This window comes from Globicephala melas, chromosome 14, assembly GCF_963455315.2.
Source record: "Globicephala melas chromosome 14, mGloMel1.2, whole genome shotgun sequence".
Taxonomy (NCBI): Eukaryota; Metazoa; Chordata; class Mammalia; order Artiodactyla; family Delphinidae; genus Globicephala; species Globicephala melas.
The window spans coordinates 45,296,674-45,323,751 of NC_083327.1; the positions used below are offsets into that span (position 1 = coordinate 45,296,674).

General features: G+C 40.4%; 2 protein-coding genes and 1 long non-coding RNA gene across 3 annotated transcripts in view; 1 reads left to right on the forward strand and 2 right to left on the reverse strand.

Annotated features, from left to right (window-relative positions):
• Positions 1–2,007: 2,007 nt before the first annotated feature.
• On the reverse strand, positions 2,008–6,052 carry TSPYL4 (TSPY like 4). The gene has a single exon (XM_030853642.2). It carries the CDS (start codon positions 5,948–5,950, stop codon positions 4,706–4,708), a length of 1,245 nt encoding a protein of 414 aa, XP_030709502.1. The 5' UTR covers positions 5,951–6,052; the 3' UTR covers positions 2,008–4,705.
• A 14,079-nt stretch (positions 6,053–20,131) lies between these two features.
• On the reverse strand, positions 20,132–23,494 carry TSPYL1 (TSPY like 1). The gene has a single exon (XM_030853641.2). It carries the CDS (start codon positions 23,363–23,365, stop codon positions 22,055–22,057), a length of 1,311 nt encoding a protein of 436 aa, XP_030709501.1. The 5' UTR covers positions 23,366–23,494; the 3' UTR covers positions 20,132–22,054.
• Positions 23,495–23,521: 27 nt separating this feature from the next.
• The window catches only part of LOC132593348 (uncharacterized), a 39,661-nt gene continuing 36,104 nt past the window's right edge, over positions 23,522–27,078 (forward strand). The window contains exons 1-2 of the long non-coding RNA XR_009558725.1: positions 23,522–23,569; positions 24,552–24,873. This is a non-coding gene — a long non-coding RNA (uncharacterized lncRNA). The remainder of the gene's footprint in view (positions 23,570–24,551; positions 24,874–27,078) is intronic.

The following is a 27,078-nucleotide window of genomic DNA, read 5'->3' on the forward strand; positions in this document are numbered from 1 at the left end:
AGGGAACAAACTGCTAATTTTATCTGGCAGCAAACATCATGATTACATATGTAACTTCAGGAGTATTTTAATCTGTAACTATGGAATTCTGTATTAATTTAAATAAGTGATTTTTAAAAAAACCCTTCAAAGACCATCATGAATGGGTTAAGAATAACCTTCAATTGAATACCCATATAAATAGGGTTATGCCAAATTTAGTACAGATGGCTGTGATACAGTGGAAGGTACCCTAGCTTGAAAGCACAATTTGTGATTTGCATCTTAGGCAATTTAGTTCAACTTTCTGAGCCTATTTTCTCAACTGTTTAAAAGGGGACAGTAAAACTGTCAGGATTATGAAGGTAACATAAGAACAAACATGGAAGTACCTACTGTCACCTCAGATCTCTTCAGATTGTCAAGCCAGGGAATGCATATCTGACGCAAAATTGGGTATCGAAGGCTTAAATTGTGACTCTATGAGACTGGGAACTCAATGATTAGGAATATCGGTCATTTATGGGGGGTTTGTTTTTAATGATGAAAACTGATGTAAGGAAACGTGAGTCAACTGGAGGTAAAGCAGAAGCAAAAGCAGCAGGAGGAGTGATGTGGAGGAGTAGGGGGCCTGGTAAGGAAGGGCAGAGAAGATTTTGTGGGTGTCTGGCCTGAGCTGAATACCCAGAAAAATAGAAGAGGATGCCAGAGAAATTATGAAGTATGCCACTATTAATCATAGGGCAATAATGGCCCAAGCAGACCAAAATGGTAATACTTCTTTGGTGAAAAGGATGAGAGAAACTCTTTAACTGGTTTGGAGGTCTGATTTAAGAATAATTTGGGTCTAGAATTGAGGAAGAAAAACAAAAAGGCAATGCAAAGAAATGGAGCAGGGCTTTATGAGTTAACCGATCGGGTGGTACGTGAATCCTAGACAATGTTAACTGAGTCTAATTTTATTAGACTAAACAGAACAGAAACCATGTTAATCTGTAACAAACGAGTAGCATCAGCCTACTAGAAAAATGAGTACTACTGGTTAGACTAAAGCTGATAGTAAACCAACAAAAATGATTTTCTGATTATATCCAGAACAGGACAAAGAGATATGCTTGAAACAGATGGTGGACAAGGCAGAAATTAATCACTGAATTGAAAAGGTAAAATGAACATTGTATAGGGAATTTAGGACTAAGATAGGTATAAAACATGCAAAAGAAAACTTAGCTCTCTAATACTTAAAGTTCTCCAGGTCTAGAAAAATTATACTTCAGCAAATAGAGCTTGCAAATAAATATTGCACCAAGAGTCAGCAAGTCTGTTTTAACTGTATGTTTAATTAACAATCTCTAATTCAAATCAGTAATTTGGGGGCATTTATGTCAAATCTTTGTTTAGATGGCTAAAAATATTCAGTGATTCATTTATGGAGACCTTGCAGCATTCATTGTTCTCTCTGCTAGAGAGAATGCGGAAGTATGTATCTCCCAAACCTTCATGTAATAGCTGCTGAAAAGCAAGACATTACTGGTAATTGACATTGTGATGTCTGATATCATGTTTCTAGACTTTATATCTGTCATAACTTTTTTGTTTTTCTTTCTTTATAGAGCACCACACTGTTGTAGGAAAACAATTTAAGTAGTACTTAAAGAATATCCAATGATTAATTCTTCCAAAAGTCTATCTTAAGCTCATTAAATAAAAGAATCAGCCCAAGGTGGGACATAGTTAACATAAATATATAAGTAAACTATTATGGGGCATAGAGAACAGTTTTCCACTGAAAACAGTATTTTAAGTGAGGGACAAAAATCAATATATGGTGTTTCAATTACCAAAACCTACACTGACTGTATAGGAAATATGTTTATGAGTATGCACTTGGGCTTATTTACCATTTTTCACACAAAAAATCTTGGAAGGTGCACTATTGCCTTTTTTTTTAAGGTTCAGGATGATACTTACTGTGACGACTTGGTAACTTTAATGATTTGCCAACCACTTATTAGCCTAGACAAAACAGACAAGCCTTATTTATTTTTATTTTTTGGTGAAAACAAGAAATACAGCAGAGTAACAGATTTATTTTTCCTTAGAGCACATAGGAGAAGACTAAAGTACTATCTTTGTTTAGTTTGACAGAGCAATTCTACAAGTACTTACACTGGTTAGGAACATACGAGGTCAAGTACAATATTTACTGCTAGGCCAAGAAATATCAAGACGACAGTTAGGTTTTCTGTTTGAGAATACTTCCACAAGACAGCACAATTTCAAAGGTCACATTCAATTATATTTCTAAGAATAGAGCTATATAAGAAGAGAGACCAGAACAAGCTGATATATTAGTGAATATTCACAGAAGTCTTCATACTGCACAGGAAACAAGCCTGATATTTTTGCACACATTCTCAATTACAAGCAAAAAGCATGCCTGTAAATGTCAATTTTGCCAGAAAGCATAAATGGAGAAAGGAGTTAACAGGACTTTACTCAAACACAATGAAATAAGGAGCATACACCATTAATCGTTCACATATTCTAAAATAATACAAAACATTTAGACTTGCATTTTTGTGTACAAAAAACTACTGGTGAATTCGAGGAGTTAGGAAAAACTGAAGGAAAACGAACTCCTCCCACCATCCTCTTTAAACATCAACCACTTTCATTCTCCCACCTCTCCTGGGAAAAACCTCAGGGGCCTCCCCTCCTACCCCTGACCCTACAGGGTTCCAGTCTTTCCTGTTTACCGTCTCAAGCCCAATCCACAGCAAGCTCATTTGTTTTCTGAGCTTTCAGTTTCTACAGCCTAGGACACCTTTCCCACTGCTCTGTGTCCAGACATCCCAAGCCCCGCGGAGCAGACTTTCACACACCCCCTTACCCCCTAGGAGGGAGGCTTGGCAGCTCCCACAATGCAGTCTGCACCCCGCTCCCTCATTTGTTAGGTCAGAAGCAGGGAAGGAAATGCAGAAGCTGAGGACTGAGAGCCAAGAAGGCCAGGCAGTAGGATGGAGGCTGTGGGACATCAGGGCAGTCAAAGAACAGTATAGAGGACACGAGTGACCCTCAAAATGCTGCCTTGGGGTTATTTCTAAGTGGTCCAAGGCCCAAAAAAGAATTTCCATGCTTAGAAAGGTGGAGTGAAACTATGTTTTGATTGCCTTGGATCACAGCCTGCTCTGGGTCTGTCTTGAAGCCATTACTGTGAGGCCCTTCTGTCTTCTCTTCAGCTTCTCACACTAAAGCTCAAGAAAACACACAGAAGGTTTTGGTAAATGGATGAGGAAGAGGATGGGGTTGTCAGAGTTGGCCCCAAAAAACAATGCCCATAAGTAGGCAATTAACCTACAGGTTTTCCTTTGAAATGTTTAGACTTTGCTAAAGGAAGTGAGGTGGAGACATGAGGGCAGAAGACAGCAATAAGAGATCTGGAGTCTGATGCACAGTACCTTTCTCCTTCTGGACACAATCAAAGGGAGAGCAAATTAAACAAAAAGCCTGCTTTGCCAGTTTTCTTTTCCGTTTCTGAGCTGTAACTTCTTCTGAGAGGAAGAAGCGGTGGGGGGGGGGGGGCGGGGAGGGAGACGAAGACAGAGACAGATGTATAACAGGCGCCACAGACTAGAAAGACCTCTTCGTCGGTGCCCCCGCCCTGGCAACTTTGTCATGTTCATAATGGGTGCGGGAGGGGTTGAGAAGGGGATGCCTAATAAAGTTGCCTAGATTAAGGGTGGTTTGTCAGCTAGGGCTCAAAAAGGCTAACTGCTTGAAGGGACCCCCCCCCCACCAGCTTTGCTTTGGACGCTGTGATATTAGGACTGCCCAACCTGCCTGACAGGGTTTATGGGTAGCCATTTGGGAGGCAGGGAAGGGGATAGTTCCTGTGTGCTACTCAGGAGCTTAAGTCTACAGATAGTTCCTGAAGAGGAAGGCGATGGTGCCTGTGCAAAGCTCATTCAGAAGGCTGAGTGCAGGTTCGGGTGGGCCATATCATAGGCCTTCATACTCACCAGTATGTGATCACAATGCAGGGTGCCCAAAGGCATAAGAAGACCAACATGATAACACAGAACACCTGTCATCTGTTACCTCATTCATGCCTAGTAGCCACCCACCAGCCAGCTGCTGATTCTGTGATAACCAGCAGCGTGGATAGCATGGACCCAGGAAGACAGTTGGAAACCAGTTACTGGTAGCCTGGAATGTTCAGTTTGGGTTGATGACTGGCATCATCTACATAAGCTTCATCTTGCAGCAGTGAAACTCAAAGATCTTGCCACAGAGTACATGGGTATCAGGAGGACAGCCTGCATAAAGTATGAAGCCCAGCTAAGTATTTGCAAAGGTATATCAAGCTTCTTTGTGGTAGACAACCACTTTAAAAACTGGGAGAAGGCTATCGTCAGACAGAGCCAAGGGCATGCAAAAGAAGGGAGTGCATATCTACAGTATCATGTGCTTGGTATAGAAATAGTGGAAGGCCGTGCACTTGGAACATGTAACGATGCAGAACAGTAGGAAGGCTCAGAGGACGAAGAGCATAGGCATATAAGCGATTATCTTGCCACTGATTTTTGAGGATTTAGAAGGACAAAAGGACAAAATAATCCAGTGTGAAGAGAAAGTAAATAGAAGACTGCATGCTGTTGGCTAAGCACAGGTCCAAGAGGAGGTGGTAAGGAAACTTGTGCAGGAGCTTCTCACGGGGCAGGAGTTAGCCGGACTGGAACCTGAAGGTCCTGGAGCTCTCCACTGGCTGCCTTGCTGGGTCTCGAAATCCTCTGCGGGGCCCATCACCCATCAGGTAGTACTGGAGGGGATTGGGCCACAGTTCTGCTTTGATAATCTCTGCAATCCTGTCGAATTCTAGGAGGCTATGGTCTGAGAACCAGTTGAAGAAACTGGGAATAGTGTTGCCTTCCCGGTTCCTGTGGATATGGGACTGGGGGTCTTGGCCCCGGTGCCAGCGGATTGGCGTGGAAAGAGACACCACCCGGCCAGAGGATCTGCGTTCATATTCCTTGACAAGCCCCTCATTTCGGAAGTAGGGGTTGCTCTGAAAGATGAACTTGAATTTGCAGCCTGCTCTGGGGTGTTTAAGCTCCTCCACTTCCAAATTGATCATGTACCTCATCATGTCTTCATCTTGGCCACTGATCATAGGTGACAGCTGGGGATGGTTGCGGAAGGCAGTGACCCAGAAACCTGGGATATTTTGGATGATAAAACTTCTGCGCTGCATATGGAGCCTTCGCATGCGGCCAAACTTGCGCTCCAGCTGAAGGAAGGCCCTGTCAGCCTGAGCATTTACATTTGACAGCTCCTGATCGATGGCTTCCAGCGAATCCATGCAGTTATTGATCTTCGGGGCCCTGGCCCGGGCCTCCTCCTTCGCTCCTCCTACCACCTTTTTCTCCTTCTGCATCACCTTCTTTTCCTCCACCACCGCCTCCACTACTCCCTCCTTTTCCGCTGCTGCTGAAACAGCGCACTTTTTTGTCGTCATTTCCTTGGCTTTCGCCCCAGGCATTATCTGAGACCCCAACCTCCCTGCGCCACAGGCTTCTAGAGCCTTCTCGACAGCAGGGCTGCGCAGCTCTCTACGCTGACAGCCATTTTTCTGGCTATTGTCGGCTGCCACCGAGGTGGAGGCAGAGGCTGCTTCCATGCCCTCGGTGGAAGCAGGAGCCTCCTTCTGGCCCGCTTTGGTCGCAACGCGGCCGCGACTCCCAGCAACCCGAATGCGGAGCGCAAGGCCACAGCCCGCGGGGTCCCGGGGCGCGCCTCCCTCTGCGGCGGTCTCCAAGCCGCCCTCACCTGTGTCCGCCATCACCAGGGTGGCCCCGGTTTCCTCGCCCTGACACTGCTTTAGGTCCGGATGTCCCGGGGCATGGTCGGGAGTAGCGAGACCGCAGGTTTTAGAGACAGGGAGGTTGTCGCCCTCATCCAGGCCGCTCATTTTGGTAGAAGTCAGACCTGCAGGAGGAGAAAGTCCGTTGTCCTCCGCCGAAGCCGCGCTCCGCCCCTCGCACCACCCCTCTTTTCCGCTCTGAGGGATGCTGCTATGGCAACCGGTGACGTTAGGCGGTAGCGTCTCAACCTCGCGCGAGAGTTCGTTGCGTCTTATGATTATGCTAGGCTGTCAAGGGTGTTTCTTTGTCTTTGTTACAAAATGTTATGAATTTCGTGAGTCTGGAAAAGATTTGGCTTGCATAAATGGATACAGACCAAACTCGAGCAAGTGAGAACCGTGTGAATGTGGATTTCTAAGGCCCTGAATGAATTTCTAAGGCACCTACTGTCTTATAAAATACTTAACTGCTAAGAAAGGTTATTGTCTATTCAGTTCAGCTCATGGGGCTTCTCTTGTATAGTAAAGTGGATTCAGCAATTCGCAGCCCTTCTTTAACGTACGGATTCATTGCTGTTACCAAAGAATTGAGATGAGCAGGTTTTGATTTCTAAGAAAAGTGTTGCTGTGTTAAATGTGATGATTTTAAAAAATTAGGAGCAGCTAAAAGGGAAGTTTCTCTCATTCTAAGAAGACATAATAAAGGATTATTTCAGTTTGCCTTACAGATTTTAAAGTATATGTACTTTGGCAAACACCTTTGAAGCAACTGGACAATATTTTCATTTTCAACTGATGTTAGTAACAAAATGTATTTTCCTCACTTAGAGGTGACGCACACACGTGCAAGGGTGCAAATTCAGCCATTAAGCATTACTGGAAGAAACGTAATCAAAGGGGATTTTAATTTCTGAAAGTATACATATTATATAGTGCTAACCCTCGGGTTGTAATCGTAATCTGAAGAGTTCCTGCTTCAGAATGGCTGTGGGCATGAAGCCAGCAATTCTGCCGAATTTTTCTTCTGTGATAATTCACTGCAGGGCAGAAGCCATGATCAACTGTTTGCAGGCACCGGAGCTACTAATTGTCTTAATTAAAATATTTTAAGTAACATTTAAAAAGTTAATGTTAAAATATTTGAGTAAGAAAACTTGTTTATTCGGGTCAGTTCGTTCTAACATTTCATTTGATAGTGTTATCACTACTATCTGTTCTGTTTGTTGAAGTGTGAAAATACTGCTGTTAATCCTTAGGAAAATGCAAGAAAAAAGGAAAATTTAAATTTGCATATTTTTGTTTAAAGTCTTAAATTCATATTAGAAAAATGATTATAACTCTTTGTAGTAGAAATTCCACTACAAAGCACCCCAGATTATGATCACTTTCAAATAAGGACTCAGAAGAGATTCCAGTTAGAAGTAAAGATTTAGGGGCAAAGGATTTCGAGAAAATCAGCAGTTATATTGAGACTTCTGGTGAAGGAAGTAGTGCAGACCTGTACAGCTAATAATGAGGTGCTGATGGAAAGATACAGGCAGACATTACAGAGAAACAGCCTGTCATCCAGCTTCATAGTTTAGCTCACAAAGGTTTTCCAGAGAGTCCATAAACACTTAAGATATTCAAGGACAGACTGTCCATATTGACTGCTGCCAGCTAATCAGTTATGCCATTAAAAAAAAAATGTGTAAACAAGATTCACTCTTCCCAGACTATAATTATTTTTCTCTCTCCTCTTTCCTCTTTTAATAAATCCTGTTTTTGCCTTTGTGGGGTGAAATCAATCTATTTATTTATCCTGCTTATAAACAAGGAAACGGCATGCTACAATTAAGTGACTTTTTGACTTTGAGTTTTTCTTTGACACTACTCTGCCTTGTTTCTTTTCTTAAAGAATCTTTTCACTGTTGAAGGATTAATTCTCTTGGATTATAACATGAGCCAATAGACAGAGAAGCAAATGCTGAGTGAAAGTTACTTGCCATGCAGGAAAGAAAGAGTTTGCTATTTGTAACAGAAAATTAGAAAATTACATAAGGCTACTACATGTGAACTTTTTGCTCTTGTTGTATGTACCAAATTTTTTTGACTATTTTTTATACAATTTTTAAAGGTTACACTGCATTTACAGTTATTACAAAATATTGGCTATATTCCCTGTGTTGTACAATACATCCTGTAGCCTATCTTACGCCCAATAGTCTGTACTTCCCACTCCCTCATCTTTATATTTCCCCTCCCCCCACCCCCACTGGTAACCACTAGTCTGTTCTCTATATCTGTGAATCTGCTTCTTTCTTGTTATATTCAGTAGTTTGTTATATTTTTAAGATTCCACATATAAGTGATATCATACAGTATTTGTCTTTCTGTCTGACTTCTTTTACTTAGCATAATGCCCTCCAAGTCCATCCATGTTGCTGCAAATGGCAAAATTTTGTTCTTTTTTATGGCTGAGTAGTATTCCATTGTGTGTGTGTGTGTGTGTGTGTGTGTGTGTGTATGTGTGTGTGTATATACCACATCTTCTTTATCCATTCATCTGTTGATGGACACTTAGGTTGCTTCCATATCTTGGCAATTGTAAATGCTGCTGCTATGAACATTGGGGTGTATGGTACATATCAAATTTTTTAAAAGATTTGTATCTCCACTACTTGAAACATCCCTGTCTCTGATTATTCCTGTCAATAGAATCATTTTCCACTAATAACAGCCTGCCCATTCTTTAAAACTCCATTCAACCTACCTCATGTAGATTGCACTAGGCATTTTAAATGAATTAATTTCATAAATAAGGACCCAGGAATCACTGAGAAGTTAACTCATCCATGCTCGGACACGTATTAATTGGCCGATTGTCTCCTCTCATCTCCTATACCTTCCTTAACCACCTTACCATTCTATAGCTCTTGTTGCTTTTGCCATCCAGTTGTACTTATTTATCTTCTGTCTTTAACTGTCTTGGTTGTTTCATGCAGATCAGTCTCCTCATCCCAGCTAGACAGGATGGCTGCATAGTGGCTTCTTCTTTAGCATCTACTCTATATATACGGTAGCCCGGTGACAATCTCATAGATTTTAGTGAAACTTAATGATATGATCTAAATGAAGATTTTAAACATGTTTTACCAAAATGTATAATATGGCTATGATGGTATTACAAATTGAAGGTCTGTGGCAACCCCATGTCAAGCAAGTATATAGGCGCCATTTTTCCAACAAATATTTGCTCACTTGGTGTCTCTGTCACATTTTGGTAATTCTTGGAATATTTCATACTTTTTCTTTATTATTAAGTTTGTTATAAATATAAACTTTAATGGATGAGGAGTTGCTTCTCATGGATGAGCAAAGAAAGTGCTTTCTTGAGCCAAATCTACTCCTGGTGAAGGTGCTGTGAAGATTGTTGAAATGACAACAAAAGACTTTAAACTTAGTTGATAAAGCAGCAGCAGAGTTTCAGAGGATTGGCTCCAATTCTGAAAGAAGTTCTACTGTGAATAAAATACTATCAGATAGCATCACATGCTACAGAGAAATTGTTCATGAAAGGAAGAGTCAATCTGTGTGGCCGGCTTCACTGGTGTATCTCTTTAAGAAACTGCCCACAGCCATCCCAGCCTTCAGCAGCCACCACGTTGATCAGTCAGCAGCCGTCAGCATCGAGACAAGACTCTCCACTGGCAAAAAAAATTACAACTCGTTGAAGGCTCAGATGATGGTTAGCATTTTTAAACAAGAAAATATTTTTAAATTAAGGTATGTACATTGTTTTTTTAGATATAATGCTATTGCACACTTAGAGACTACAGTATAGTGTAAACATAATTTTGTATGCACTGAGAAGCAAAAAAATTCGTATGACTCACTTTATTGAGATACTCACTTTATTTTGGTGGTCTGGAACTGAACCCACGATATCTCCAAGGTATGCCTGTATATATTCATCATAGCTTACATTTATTTTGCGTCTGCTATACACCAGACACTTACACACTTAAATGTGTTATCTCATTTAATCCTCTCAACACCCCTGAGAGATGATATTATCACCTCCATTTAATGACTCTACCTCAGAAGGAATTGAATGAAGCACAGAGAAATTGAGTTGTTTATCCAAGGTCACACAGCAGTGATAGAGCCAAAATCTGAACCCAGGTAATCTGACTCAGGAACCTGTGCACTCATTCATTATATTATTCTTCAACCCTACACAACATATAAAATGAGAAGGCACTTTCTTAGAAATAAGATCATATCCAAATTTAATGTTAAATCATCCACATCCACAAAGTAGTGACTCTTGTTGTGGAAGTGCCCCAACAATACTACTAAGGGGAGACTAAGTTACTAAGGAGAGAAACAAGAATTCATGATCCTCACTTCATGCCTTAAATCAACAGTTCAACCCATTAGATATAACATTCCTCTTTTGTTATTGGTGTTCTACAGACCCCATCTTACTAGAGGAGGACAGAAGGCATGGGCTGGAGTTCCAGCTCTGCCTTTCATGCGCTGTGGAAATCTGGGAAAGTAAAAGAAAGTAATTCTTAAAATATCTATTTTAATTTGTAAATGCTTGGGTATGCCTATATTAAATTAAATGATGAAGTAGTTAGATGGCTATACCTATAGAATCAATAGTTCCGTGTATTTTTTGGAAATTAACCTCTTTTAAGATACATGGTTTGCAAATATTTTCTCCCATTCTATAGGTTGCCTTTCCACGCTGTTGACTGTTGATAAAATAAGTCTTAAGAAGCTTCGTGTCAGAGTTTAATTGGCCGTTCTTTTCACTCTTACTGTTAGGCAATGATGTATCTTACAATCAATGTTGTAAATGAAATAAGTTGCTTTTAAAAATGGAATGTATAAACAGTGGAAAAAATTTTTGTTTTCATATGTAGGATAGTGGTAGGTTCTAGGCTTAAATAATAAATTTTTCAACTACATGAATATTCAGCAATGGATAATTAGTTTATATGGGGCACCGTCTATCACACTGCAGGATGCTAGCGTCCTTAATGCCCCTGATGAATGCCAGTAGCACCCACATTCATTGTATTGATAACCAAAATAACTCTGGCAAATTTCCCAAGCATCCTCTAGGGGGAGGTACACAAACACATTGAGAATCAGTTTTTTTAATGCTTGTGAATGTGGTATTCCCATTCCTGGTCACTAGAGGGAGGAAGTAGTCTATAAAATAATCTATTATATTTAAAATATTTTATAGGACAATTTTAAATATAATAGCTGGCTTCATTATTTTAAAAAAACAACAAATAATGAACCAAAAAATTAATAATAATCTGACTAGTTTGTCGTTGGTTTTAAAGTTTAAACTGTTCCAAAGAGAATATTTATGCCAATTTTATAAACCATACATTCATTAAAAGAACTAAGGTATGAGTTTTCAACAAATGTTTCATGCTCTATATGTTTTTCAAATTGAATCATAATCGTTTTTATACTTAGGCTATCACTGTTACAAAATTAAAATTTTCTCAGACAAGCTTGTTCGGTTATGATGGCTTCCTGTGACAGCATTTAGCCACTTACCCCACCAGGAAAAAAAAGCCTTGCTTTTACCAATCATAAAGGAAATCAGAGACAAGGTCCCTGACCTGAGTGACCTCATGCCTTTGTATGCTGGGTGTGATGGTTGATTTTGTGTGTCAATTTGACAGGATTAATTTGGCAGATTAAATATTTCTGGAGGTGTCTGTGAGGATGTTTTCTGGAATTAGCATTTGAATTGGTGCACTCAGGAAAGTGTCAGTAGATTGCCCTCCCCAGTTGGGGTGGGCGTCATCCAATCCGGGAACGCCTGAATAGAACAAAAAGGTAGAGGAAGAATTTGCCCCTTTTATTTCCTGCCTGAGTACTTGAGCTGGGACATCAATCTTCTCCTGCCCTTGGACTGGTAATCATACCATCAGCTCCCCTGGTTCTCAGGCCTTGGAATTCAGATGGGTATTATACCATTACCAGCTCTCCTGGGTCTACAGCTTGCAGATGGCAGATCGTGAGACTTCTCAGCCTCCATAACCACACAAGCCAATTCCTTATAATAAGTCTCTTCCTGTTGTTTCTATTTCTCTGGCAAACCCTACTAATACGCTGAATAAAGACACATATGTTGGAATCAGACAGATCTGGCTTTAAATCTCAATTGTGCCACTTACTAGCTGTTCAGTTTGAACAGATCACTTGACTTCTCTAAGCCACAATTTCCTTATGTATAAGATGAATATAATAAAACTTAATTTACAGGACTGTTGTGAAGATGAAACATGTGTAAAGTATTTATCCCAGTGGGCTTTCAATAAATAAAAGCTGACTTGGTAATTTTTATTATTTTTATGTTGTTTTACGTATATTGAATACACTGCAGACAGTACAAAATCAACATCAAATTCTGTTATGAAACAATAAGTATATCGAAGTTCAAAGATGAAAGAAATCCATAAAGGGTGAAGCAGTGAAAGAAAGGACAGTTGAATTGGACAAAGTAAATATAATTGGAATAATCTGAGAAAAACATAAAACATTAGGATGTAGTAATAATACTTGTCTGCAATGTTCCAGTTATTTCTAAATGATTCTAGACATATAGTATATTTCCAGTTCATAGAAAAAGTTTATTGCTGGAACTAAATGCATTACCTCATTCTTCCACATAATATTACTTTATACAATACTTTAAGGGAAAAAAATTTTGTGAAATATATACCTTTAATAGCTAATTGGAGAGGATTCAGCAAAACTGACCCAAGAGTAAACTTGAGAAATTCGGCCATTACTTAACAATAGTTGACTACAACAGTACCTAGACTACCAGATACCCACCAGTTCTTAGGCCCATCTCAACACAACTCGTAATTGCACCGTGCTAAGAGAAGGCAGAGCTTGGTGAAAAGGATAAGTATTAAGTATCTGTTATAAGTAATCACTCTGTTGACTCAATTAAACCTCAATAAATATACATCCTCTACATTTCTTAGTGATATCAACAGTTCTTTACATCTCAGCTGCCAAATTCCAGAATGATATTAAAACATTTGACATTTGGCCCACTCTGTTCTTCTGAGGAAAAGTAAAACTAAGCATTTAACTCAGACAGTAAATATCAAAAATTATATTTTAAAATACAGGAAATAGATATCTGATGGGGTCTGGATACCTTCTATTGTTTAACATGAAGATAAACAGATATATAAAGATAAATAAATATATCCTTTTTAAAACCATTTATGAATGAATTAGGATTAACTTTCAATTAAGGCCAAGATACTTGTACTTAACTAGGATTTTATGTATGTTTTTATGCCAAACTTGCAAGCTGCTGCAATGTGGTAAAATGTGCCCTAGCTTGAAATAAGAAACCCTAATTGAATGCAGCCTGTGCTGCTTACATCTAGATGAATACATTTCAATTTGCTGAGCCTCTATTTCCCTATTTATTAGTAAATGGGAATAGTGGTATGGAAACCTAAAACAAGAGCATACATGGAAATTCATGATATTTCTAACAATCTGTGGAGAAGGTTATGGAGACAGAGATGTATACTTGAAGGAGAACTGGATATCCCCAAGGCTCAAATTGTGACTCATGGGACAAGGAATTCAACTGTGATTAAAAGAAGGTCAGAGAAGCATCTTGTAGGCATCTGAATGTGCAGAAATGGAATGGGAAGCTCAGGGGGATTCTTGAGGGTGCCCCCAGGGAGACTGTTACTGAGTATATCAGTATCACCTACAGAACAATATGCCCTGAGCAGACTGGACTTCTTCAGTGACCAGAGGATAACAGAACCTCTTAGTTTGTAAGTTAAGGGTATCTCCAAAGAGATCAATTTTGGCCTGGAATTAAGGGAGAAAAAGTTAAAAAAAAAAAAAAGTAATTCCAAAATTGGAATTATACTACAGCATGAGAACAACTTGCAAATACAGTCTTGCAAGTAGAGTCAGCAACTTTTAAGCACAGAAGGAGAGAAGCCAAAACACTGGAGATGGGCAAATGGAGTTCCAGTTTTTGAATTCTCAACAATTTTAAAATCTGATACTTATTGAGGTTATAACTTACATAAAGTGCATGAAATTTAAGTGTACAGTTGGGCAAGTTTTGACAAGTGGATACATCTGTGTTACCATCACCCAAATTAAGACGGGGAGCATTACTATCACCTCTGAAAGTTTGCTCATGCTTCTTTCTAGTTACTCTCCCCAATCTACTTTTTGGATTTCTGTCACCATACGTAAGTTTCCTGGGCTAGTGACCTTCACATATATGGAATTATACAGTATGTACTCTTTTATCTGGCATCTTTCACTTAACATAATGATTTAGAGATTCAACTATGTTGCTGCATAATCAAGTTTGTTCCTTCTTGTTACTGAGTATACACTACATGTAGTGTTCCATTGTATGAATACATCATAATTTATTCATTCACTTGGTGGTGGACATTTGGTTTGCTCTAATTTTGAGCTATTGTGAATAAAACTGCTGTGAACATTCTTGTGCTGTGTGTAAATCATACCTTAAGAAAGAAAACAAAGACAAATACCAAAAACAAACAAACAAAATCTATTATTAGGTAACATCTTTGGTCACTTAAAATAGCAAAGAGAATGGCTGAGGCAAAAACAACAGTGAGGTGGTAGGGGTTAAATATTTGAAACTCAGTGTTAACCACTATTAGTGTGATCACGGAAATGCAAATTGATTCAAATGGGATATGTATACTGACTAGAAATCAAGCGGAGAACACACTATTTTCCTATACTAAGCTTTCCTGAACTCTGGAATCAGAGTCTGAAGCTTAAAAAAAATGAAGACTTGGAAATGAAGACATTCACAGGCTTCTGTGTACAAATCATGCTTTTAGTACCTGTGGCTGATTCTGCAATGCCAATCTCTGATCCATCAGTGGGTCTCAACCTCAAGAAATGTGTGCTGAAGCCCTCATTAAGACCCATATTTCTAGAACTTCGTAAAGGAGTACATGAATCCCAAAATAAGTTTCTAGATATATGGTCAATTTGGGGCAATGTTGGGTCTTATCTAGAGCTGTATGAAATAACCCACCTTCACCAATAACTCTTCACAATAATATATGCTTCCTACTTACTTCTTATAGTCTCTAATTATAGAACAATCTTTTAAATATGAGTATTTATTTTTATTACTTTGATGGAAATTGAGCAGGTCTATAAACTAGGCTTTTAATTGTGCACTTCTGTAGTTATTTGTTTTCTAATTTTGATGACTGATTAAAAATAAGCTCTATAACATCATTTTTAATATTTCTCCAACTTTATTTTGAAAAATTTCAAACCCACAGAAGTTGAAGTAGTAATATTAAAATATTAATACTGCCTTCAAGAAAAAAAAGCAGAGTGATCAATAGAGGTAAAAAAAAGATCACTAAGAAGTCATTTTCTTTTTTGACAAGGAAATTTGAAAGACAAAGCACATCTGCTATAATGGACTGCATCTGGGAGGAAATGGCACACTTTTCTAACCCCTCTGCCTGGAGGGGGCACCTTTCCCTAATTCCTTAAGAGGTGCCAAGTATGCTTGCTGATGCCCTAGAACAAAGTTAAAACCACACACACACACACACACACACATACACACACATACAGGATAACAGGTGGATCTACAGTTGATGGAAAGATCCTGTCTTAAAGATGCTATGTCACTCTGAAAGGAAGATCCCGGGAGGGAGAAGTTCAACAATGACGTGGCTACAGACTAGATTTGCAAACGACATGAAATTAAGGAGAATTACTCATTAGAAAGAATCCTCCAAATGTGAGTAAGTTAGGAGAATTAGCCTAACAGAATAAAATTTAGTATAGATACGTGTAAAGTGTTGGACACAAAGTTCAATAAAATGCAGTAAGATGGTGAAGCCAAACTCAGCAGCATGTGAATACTTTAAAACTTAAGGGTTTAGTAAAAGGGTAATATTGCTGCCCCAAAAGCTAATGCTCTCCCAGGATCCATTTAAAGAAATATACTATTCATAATAAAGGCAGAAAAAAAAATCTCATTCTGTTTTGTTATTTGGATGTTATTTTGTTCAGTTCTGGGCACCGAGTTTAGTAAGAGCACTGGCATAATAAATCTTGTTTAATTAGCATACAAAACAGAGGAGGAACATCGAAGGAACTGATATATAGCCAGGTTGGTGAGGGGACATTGACAAGGATGTAATGAAGATCTTCAAGTACTTAGAACTCTTTGGTGGAATCAGGCTAATTCCATTCTGCAAGACTACAGGGGTCAAAATAATGAAGCAAATGTGCTGTAAGGGAACTATATGCCAGGCCCTTTACAATAGCTAGATGTTGTAAGGCAGTGGATTTCTGAGTAAATTTAACAAAACTGAAAACGAGTGAGCATTCCCTCACTTCAGGAGTCCAAGGAAAGGTTATCCATGATTCTAAAACCTGTCTGCACCTTGAGATCTAATTTAATTGGTTTCAGGGAGAGTCTAAGCATCAGGATTTTTTCAAAGCTCCCCAGCTATTTATAATGGGCAGCCAGGTTTGATAAATATTAAGCTAGATGACTGCTTGTCTGGATATGAACTAAATAAGAAATTAAAATGAGAGGCAGGTAAATGAAAATTAGTATTTTTTAGTTGTATTATATGCCAGGCATTGTGCTTGGCATTTTCACACTCTAACCTTTATTAACTATGTTAATACTTGGAATCTTTTAGCACAGTGCTTGGAACATAGTAAGCTCCCAATTGGTTGCTGTTACTATCCTCTCTATAACCATTTAATCTATTCTCCAAATATATCCTGGGAGAATATTAGCTTATAATAAAGATATTATCATCCCTGCATTACGGACAAGGAAACCGAGGCTCAGGGAAGGTATTTACTTTGGCTAATGCACTAGGTGGTAGACTGTAAAACTGAGTTAATCCCAATTTAAAACCAGCCTGTCTTCCCTGTCTCTTCAAGTTGCTAATAAGACATTGGTTATTTATAAAAATTAGCAATTTACCTAACTGACCTTTTACATTTTTAATAGAACCATTTCTTCCTGGCCTGTTCTCAGGGAAATTATATTAAATGCAAATCCTGAAAAAGTGAAGCCAAGAAGTAGACATTGTTTTCCTAAGGTAGCCCCATGGAAATTCTTCTGTAGGTTTCGAGAACCTCTGAAGTCAGAGGAAATAGATCAAGGTGACCCTACAGAGCTCAAACAATTCACTTCAAGCAAACATGGAGATGGAGCTGGTACTGCTCACAAGTGAAACACCTCCCATTCTGATGAATGGATAAAGATTGTTATCTGTCACTTCTATACAATCTAGGACTTCAATTATATACTAACATTGAGGGAGAGGAAGATGGCCCTGAGGGTATGGTCCTGATCATCTCTGACACCTCCTCCTGGCCACATTAAGCCCCCGAGTTTTCTTATGCACATAACTAGTTTGAGGATGTGAATTTGCTGAAGAGGAAACATCCAAAGAATGGCACCCCCTTAATGAGATAGTTCCTCAAGGGCAAGGACAACCTTTACTTTACTATCCCATATAATCCTTAATATAGTATCCAATACAAAATAGTAATTGCTTCAAATTGTAATTTTCACTACACTTTAGACGACACTAATTTTCAAAAATAAAATACACTTTTCAGGAAGGTACAGAGAACATAAAAATATAAAATAAATATTAAAAAATAAATAAAATAAAATATACTTCTTCAAGTGGTGAGCATTGAATTGACTTGGTCCAAAGCTAGCTTGGGATATTTTCTTTCTGTTGCTGGCCAATTGTTAAAATTTGGAGCCCACATAACATACACAAAATGGTGTGTTTACTGACTGAAATTATTTTCTGAGCTTCATGTACATCTGTAAACCAAAAAATACAGACCATTTTATTCTAGAAAAATACGAAGCTGTAGGTCATAAACGTTGTTAGAGACTATTTATTTATTTTTGGCTGAGTTGCGTCTTCCTTGCTGCGCCCGGGCTTTCTCTAGTTGTGGCGAGCGGGGGCTACTCTTCGTTGTGGTGCGCCGGCTTCTCATTGCGGTGGCTTCTCTTGTTGCGGAGCACGGGCTCTAAGCGCACGGCCTTCAGTAGTTGTGGCTCACGGGCTCTAGAGCACAGGCTCAGTAGTTGCGGCACACGGGCTTAGTTGCTCCGTGGCATGTGGGATCTTCCCGGACCAGGGTTCAAACCCGTGTCCCCTGCATTGACAGGCGGATTCTTATCCACTGCGCCACCAGGGAAGCCCGAGACTACCTTAAATAACCAATGTAACTATCAGTTACAAGTGCAAATTTGGCACCCATATCTACCCTACTTATACCCCAAATTAATTTACGCAATACGTTTTATGAAGTACTGAGTATATCTTAGGTACTCAAAAACAAATTGATTAAAGACATATCATTTTACCTTTTACCCATTGGCTTCTAGCTATACTTTACACATCTTGAATTTTAGCTAGATAAACCTTGCCCTAAAGTCACAAAAAATTTCATGGGGAGAAAAGATTAACATGTTAAACTTCTACAGATATTTTATATGCTTTGACATATTCATCAAGAAGTCTAGAACCACACTGTCCTATATAAAATTTACCAGCAGCCACTTTTTAAAAATGGGTAAGTAGGGGAAATTAATTTTATTAATATTTATTTAACCCAATATATCAAAAATATTTTAATATGCAATCGATATAAAAATTCAGACATTTTACATTCTGTTTTTCCACACTAAGTCTTTGAAATCAAGTATGTATTTTATACTTTAGCAGATCTCAATCTGGACTAACCACATTTCAAGTGCTCAATAGCCATTGGTGACAAGTGGCTACTGTATTAGACAGAACATGTCTATAGAGTCTAACCCCCTTTCTATCTCCAGTGTGATCGTCACCTTAAAATGTACAAAAACAAAGCACATAAAAGTTGATCCAAAATTAATGCCCTGTTAAAATAGCAAGTGAAACGTTAGTTATAGTGTTTAAACCTTTTCTAATTATTAAACAAGAAATTTATTTAAGACAGGCTTTGCAAATTTGTTGACAATCACTTTTACAAATGCCTTGAAAACTGTTTTCTTCTTTCCATTACCTCATCAAAAGTCTTTTCTGGGTACTAAGTTATTTTGTTCTTTTTTTCCATTTGAGTTATTCATTTTGTCATTCAATAAATATTTATCTGGTGACAAGTACGGGCAAAACATTATGCTAGATGTAGCAATGAGGGTAAAAGACACCCTACCTCTGCTTTCACAAAGCTTTCAAATTAGAAAGAAAGGGAAAGAGTGAAAAACATGTGAAAGTATATCTCTTTATTTTACTGTATCACTGTGTCAATTATTTGGACATCAGTCTTTCCCCAATTCTTTTTTTTTTTTTTTTGCGGTACGCGGGCCTCTCACCCTTGTGGTCTCTCACGTTGCGGAGCACAGGCTCCGGACGCGCAGGCTCAGCGGCCATGGCTCACCGGCCCAGCCGCTCCGCGGCACGTGGGATCCTCCCAGACCGGGACACGAACCCGTGTCCCCTGAGTCGGCAGGCGGACTCTCAACCACTGCGCCACCAGGGAAGCCCTCCCCAATTCTTTAACAACAAAGGGAATGGTCTTGTTATCTTCCCAGGGCCTGACAAAATGCCTTAATATTTGTGGAATTCACTATAATGAATTATTACATGTTATTTTCTAGAACAGAGGTCCCTACAAAGTACACTAAGTACAAAAAGAAATATTTCATCTTCCCTAAGAAAAATAGAAAAACTGTAAGGCAAAAGAGTTATCTATGACAGGCCTTAAAGGATTTGACACAGAAGGTGGTGAGGTTTGAAGTAAACAAGTTTCTACAGTTGAGAAAGTATAAGGATAGAAGAGTGTATCACTCATGATAAGAACTCTATGAATGTTTGCTTACTAAATGCACAAATGAATAAAGAGAGCCTGAATGACCTGAGAATATCATTTATAGAGACAGAAATGGAAGCTTTAAGGAAGTGAAGGGGGGATAGTGTTACACAAGCTGTATGGAAAAGAATGCAATCATGAGTAAGAAGTTGAAATTGTTACCATTTTAAAGTAAAACAACAGAAACAACAAACCTCCCTACTGAAAGTACAGTAGCGTTCCTCATTTTCTTACTTTTGGGATAACGCCTATTGTATCCATTTAAGAACTTTAATAATTCCATAACCTGCCATCACCTAGAACAATTTCTTCATGTGTGTTTATGTGCAGGGTGAGAAATAAGAAATCTAGCAGAGTAACATGCTTTTATTTTACCATCATGCATATAAGGAAAGACAAATATATCAATGGTATACTTTCAATGAGACAGAGCAACCTCACAAGTATTTATGCTACTTAGGAAAAGAGACATATCAATTACTAAGTTGTTAACTGGGAAATTATCAAGACAATCAAGCCACACATTTTTAGTATGTTATTTTTCCACGAAGACAACAATTTCCAAAGTCTTAATAATATGACAAGAACTAGTTATTCAAATTATATTTCTAAGGATACGGTTTTAACAGAAACAAGTTGAAATCCACTATAGATATTCACTTAAGTCTCTATATCATACAGGAAAATAAGACTGTTTCAAATGTTCCCAACTGAAAGCAAAATAAAGCCTGTACAGCTCAATTTTCCCAGTAAGCAGAAATAACATAACAAGATTTACTAAATACTAATGAAATAAGACACAGTGTTAATCCTCCTCATAAAGTCAGTCAAATGAAAACGAGAGAAAGCACTCAAAGTTGAGTTGCATTTCTTTAAAGATCTCTTCTCTAGACAACATATTTAACATTCCAACCCCCTTCAATTCTCCCATGTTTATCCTGAGAAAAATAACTTCTCTCATCACCAATGACAGAGAAAGAACCTTCCTTGAAGGCTCTCAGTCTTAATTTTAGGCCCAATTTTTACCTGGTTCATTTTTGCCTGTGGTCTTCTGTTTAGTTTCCCATGCTTTGGGCACCCATCACAGTATCTTTAGTTCTTCCATCCATTAGGGCCTAGATATCGCTTTTCATTTAATCTAATAAATCTGTCTCCCTTTAAACCCTCTAGATGTTGCTAAAGTGGGTGGAGGATAGGGAAGAAAGCAGAGGGAAGTAAGAGCTCTGGTAGTCTATTACACAAGACAACCTGTCTCTGGAAATAATGGAGAGCCAAATTAAAACTAAAAGACCTGATTCTGCAAATGTTTATGAGCTATCACTTCTTTTAAGAGCCAGGAGAGAGACAATGGAGAAAGTGTACTGCCACCCTGGCACTTAATCACGCTCCCGATGAGAAAAGGAGGCACAAAGAGGTACCTAGGTTTTGGCTGAATTCACTAGTTGAGGCTGAGAAAGCCTGGTACTTTGAAAGGACACCAGCCTTAGACCATCCTGCCACAAGGACAAGTCTAACTTGTCACCTCAACCGCTTGCCTGACAGTTAATAGGGTTCTGGATGAAGGGAGTGGAGGGAAGCGGGGTGGGGTGAGGAATAGAGAAGAGGTCTTTTGGGGAGAAGAATGGAAGGTCTTTTGTGTGCCAGCAAGAAACCTGGAGACTGTTTACCAGAAACCAGAGTGGGGCTGACAATGGTCTAGAAGATGTTCATCCAGTAGGTAGCAGCCAAGGGCACAGCCAGTAGCAGACAGCGACAGGCGGTGACCAGAGGCACAAGAAGAGCAATGGAGTCACATAAATCATACAGGCCAAGTGGTCCACTGCTGTTCTCCCTTGATATCATTAAAGGCCCGCAACTGTCCACAGGCCATATGCCTGTACTGCAGAGCAAAGTGGGTAGAATGGGCTCCTAGACAAATCTAGAATTCCAGGTATAAGAGGCAGACCGGAGGCCCTGGGAACAAACGGGGTCCAAGTAGTGCAGATAAAGGCAGTGCAATTTACATCATCACAAACTTGGCTTAGGAGTGGGGTGAATCATGGCCATGCAGCATGTGATATTAATGCACATGTGGAAGTGGTGGAGCGTGGTCATGATGGTCTCAATCTTGAGGCTGAGAGAACTGAATGTCCAAGGGAAAAAGGCTGCAGAAATGTCAGAAAAAGAAAGGGGGGAAAAAAAAAAGTAGAAGGCATACTCATTTCTGTAGCCCAAGCACAGGTCCAGCAAGGGGCGGAAAGGGACTTTATGCAGGAACATTACCAAGGGCAAAGTTTAACCAGACTGGAACCCAAAGGGCCTGGGGATCTCCACTGGCTCTCTTATTGGGCGACGTCTGGCTCTATGGACTCCTTCACGCAGCAGGTAGTATTGCAGTGGATTTGGCCACAGGTCCTCTTTGATAATCTCAGCAATCCTGTCAGACTCTGGAAGGCTGTGGTCTGAAAACCAGGTGAAGAAATTGCAAACGACCTCTTGGTTCCTGCGAATGAAGGACTGGGGTTCACGGCCCCGGCGCCATATGATTGGAGTGGAAAGAGACACCACTCGGCCAGAGGCTCTGACCTCATATTCCTTGACAATCAGCTTGTTTCGGAAATAGGGGTTTCTTCGAAAGAAGAACTTGAACTTGCAGCCTGTTCGAGGGTGCCTGAGCTCCTTCACCTCCAAATTGGTTATGTATCTTAACATCTCTGCATCTTGGCCCCTAATCATGGGGGACAACTGGGGGTGGTTCCGAAAGGCAGTGACCCAGAAGCCCGGGATATTCTGAATGATGTAGTTCCTCCGCTCCAGGTAGTGTCGACGCATCCGTCCGAACTTATGTTCTAGTTGCTGAAAGGCCCGGTCAGCCTGAGCATTCACAGTGTCCAGCTCCAGCTGGATGGCCTCCAGAGGGTTCATGCGGAGATCCATCCGCAAGGGCCGGTGCCCTGCCTCCTCCACCACTCTATTCTCCACCATTTCTATTTCTTCACCTACTGGTTTCTCCTCCATCTCCATCTCCTGCTCCACTCCCTCCCCCTCCTTCACTCCTTCCTTCTCCGCCACCTCCTCATCCACTGCGACTGAGAAGAGGGGGCCCTCTTCAGTCTTCACTTCCTCAGCCTTCGCCTCCGCCATCAGCTCAGATCCGAACCTCTCCGCGCCACAGGTTTCTAGGGCCTTCTCCCCACCCGGGCCCCGCGGCTCTCCCCGCCAGCAGCCATTTCCCCGGCTGCCGTCCGTCGCCAGGGATACAAACGCCGTTTCCAGTCGCTCACTGGGAGGCGGGGCCTGCTCTTGCCCCGCTTCGGGCGCTACGTAACCGCCATCCCCACCGCCTCCGATCTGGGGCTTACCGTCACAGACCGGATCTGCGGGAGCAGCGCGGGGGGCGCCCCGCTCCTCTGGAAGCTGGGACGGTGCGGGCGCCACGGCTTCGAAGCTCCCCTCACCCGTCTCCGCCATCACCTGTGACGCCTCGGTTTCCTCACGGAGCTTCAGGCACCTGGGAGAATCCAGGTCTCCGGGGGCACGGTCGGGGACGGTGAGACTGGGGGTTTCAGGGAGAGGCGTCCTCTCGACCCCATCCGGGCCGCTCATGTCGGCAGCAGCCAAACAAACGTCAGGCTACCGTCTGCTTTTCCCCGCAGAAGCCGCGCTCAGCGAAAACCCGCCGCTCTCACCGAAAACTCACCGCTCTCTCCACCCACTCGCTAGTCTCGCGAGCCTCTCCGTGAGGGTGACGTCACGGCTGTAGATCTCACCCTGACGCGAGAATTGGCAAGTCCTGGCGCGGCTTACCTGGTACCCTGCGATCCGAGCGTGTTTTCTTAGTTTTATTCCTATGAATTTAATCGGGTGGACTGGTAGTTTGACTTACGTAAATAAATGTGGCTCGCACTCAGAGGCTGAAGCAGTGAGGACCTTCCCTGCGATGCATCTGGAGAGTACCTCCAGCTTGTAGGGATCCCAGTACTACACTGCCTGCTGTCGTCTGAAAACAAGTTTTTCTGGTGTTTGGTATTTTCTAGGCAGGAAGGTAAATCTACTCCCTGTTATTCCATAATGGCCAGGAGCAAAAATCTTCTCTTTATTTTTAAACTAAGTTGAATAGCAAATTGTTTCCCTTTTCTCAAGTAGAAGTGAAATGAAAATATTCTGGCCTCTGACATCACTGGGAGAAAAAGCTACTGAGCGACTTTTCACCACGAAACTGATGCATATTGTTCCTTGCTAGTCTTACCTTTATAATCTGCATCAAAGAAGAGCTTGTCCTGCGTATTGTCTGCAGGAATTAAGTCAGGATCGATTTGCTAAATCTTGCTCCATGGCCCCTCACTGCAGGAAATAGAAAAGCTATTTCCAGCCCCGTAAACTATTAATCTATTAACGAGTTTAGTTCTGCAAGGAGGTAGGAAAGGTTGGCTTTGGTGAAGTATCTATTCATGTTAATTAGCTCATAGAGCCGACTTTAAGAGGGATGTCAGTGTCTCAGGTTTAGTTTGTTGTGAGGAAAACTGGTGTTAGAGAGTTAGGAGGCCTCAGAGAAATACCGGTGGAGGGGCCACCCACTGCCATTTTTATGAAGAAAAGCCAGTTAAAACGGTAACCAAAATGGTCGTAAGTAGAAAAGAAACTGCATAATGCCAGCTTTCGGTTAGTTGCCTCAAGGTGTAAAAGAGGCAAACATTTTTTTTTCTATTTGCTTTGCCTTGTATAGTAGACTGAATAATGGCCCCCCCAAGATGTCCATGTCCTAACCTTCAGAACCTGTATGTTATCTTAGGTGGCAAGAGGAACTTTGCAGATTTGATTTGGTTAAGGAGCCGGAGATTGAAAGATTGTCCTGGATTATTCGGGTGGATGGATCCTGTGTAATTATGATGATAAGAAGGAGGCAGGAGTGTCAAGTGTGAGATGTGATGACCAGAGCAGAGGTGAGAAAGAGAAAGAAGAAAAAAACAGATTTGAAGATGGAGGAAGGAACGAAGATCCAAGGTATAAAGGTACCCTCTAGAAGCTGGAAAGGAAGGAAATAGATTTTCCCATAGAGCCTCCAAAGGAATGCAGCTGCGCCAGCACCTTGATTTCATCTAACCTCCAAAACTGTAAGATAATTACTTTGTGTAGTTTTAAGCTGTTAAGTTTGTCGTAATTTGTTACAACAGTATGAAATGAACACTCCTTGGGTTGAGGTTTGGTTGTGTCTATGTGTGGCTCAAGTTTTTCCTGGCAGCATCCCCTTCAACCTCACCATTGCTTCCCCTGAGGTCCTTCCCAACAGCTACGATGTATCATATCTTGAGTCTCTTTTTGGCTATCAAGTCCAGAAATATACTTAGGCAATATGTACACAGAAAGGCAAAGTTAAACCCAAAACCTACCATAAAATATGTTTGAGAAGACTGTGAACTCCAGGACAGGGTCATGGTTTTGTTTAGTACTGTTTACCTAGTGCCTGGTACACTGCGTTCCACAGTGTTGCATAGATTATTAGAATGTTAAACAAAGGAACAGATGCACAGAATACGGTTTCTTCTGCCTGCAGCTTGGTGCTTGCAGAAGTAAGGGGCACATGGGTTGTCACCCTGCTCTCCTCCCTGTCAGCCACCAGCAAACCGGAGGACTGCTCTACTGTCTTCAGTAACGAAATCCTAGTCAGAATGAATTTGGACATATGCATCAAAGCCTCAGAAAGCATAGAAAAACCACAGGGAAAACAGTTTTGTTTTACAAATAATGTATATTTGTGTGGTCACACTGTATGACAAACAAACACTGAAAGGACTGACATATTTGGGTGAGCTACATAGCAAAGCCTCAAACCACCAGCACTGTATTTCCAATTCTTCTCTCATTTCTGAACAAGCCAAGGTAATGATTCCAAGCCTTACTTCATTTCTGTCTGCAAGAAATGGATATGAGCCTGTAATGCATGGCTGAAATTACTTTTGTATAGATAAGAATGAATAATGAAATTTTCCACAAGGCCCACTTCTTCCTCATTACTATGAAATCATCCTCTGTCTTGGAACTAGAATAATTTAATTTGGCCTAAAGTGGAAGCTTTTATTACTAACATGCCTTCTGTTTTTGAGCAGAAGACAGTATCAGGCTTTGACCAGTACTAGAAGATGTGGCTTTATTTGTCCAAGTCACCATTATGATGTCCAAAAGTATAATTAATTAGTACTCTAACTGATAATGTTAGGAAAGACTCCAGTGATAGGTGGTGCATGTAAATGTAATCAGGACTGTGGTGAGTGTAATTTCCCCCAAAAGTATTGAGACACTTTGGGGGAACCCTTCCTTCTCTTATTGTCAGTACATTTGAAAAAGGCCATGATATGGGCTATTTGGTTGAATGAATCAGGAATGAGGACAAACTTAAATTTCTTCTAATTTTAATTATCTGAAAATCACAGTAGAGAAGTGATTGTGATTATAACTCTTTATTATAGAAGATGGAGGGCCGAGGTTATGATCACTTTGGAGTAAGTGCTCACTTTTGAATAAGAGAAGGGGCAGCTAGAAGCAAGGATTTAGAAGGAAAAGCAGATATGTGTGTTCTATGCCATTTCTTTTTTTAAAGAAAGCGTCTGCTTGTCAGAAGGAACTGTCTAGGATTTCAACCTGCACCAAGTCTCACATGCTAAAGGAGTTATTTTGCCATGCAGGGAAAAGAAATGTGGTTGCTATTTGCCACAGAAGATTGTACTTATTATAGTAGGGCTATTCCTTGTGAGTTCTTCCTTTTTTAACCTAAAACCTTAAAAGGGATATGTGTCTCTTTTATATGAGGCAGGTTATCCTGCTCTCTGAAACACACTCTATTTGGGCAGATACTACCCATTCTGTAAGACCTCACCACAAACCTTTCTTGCTTTAGATTGTGCTAGGCATTTTACATGCATTAAATTGTCAAACATTATAGAAGAGGAAACAATAATGCTGAGAGGTTAACTGCCTTAACCAAGGTCATACGCTACATTTTGCCTCCCTGTCCCTAACTCTACCCCTAAGGTAGAGTTCCTTTACCACTCTACCACTCCTCTTCTGAACTTCTGCAACTCTTATGAGCTGTGCCATGCAATTTAGATGTAATTATACTCTTCCTCTTAGTGACCCTGGTTGTTTCATACATGTCAGTCTCATCATCTCAGCATCCCAGCATCATCCCATGAGATAGGAGCCCAGTTGCTTCTTCCTTTGTATTTACTCAACATAGCATGGAGCTGAGATTTTGGTAGATTCTTAAGGATATTTGTTGATTTGAATAAATTAAAACATTGATGATCTTACAAAAACTAACA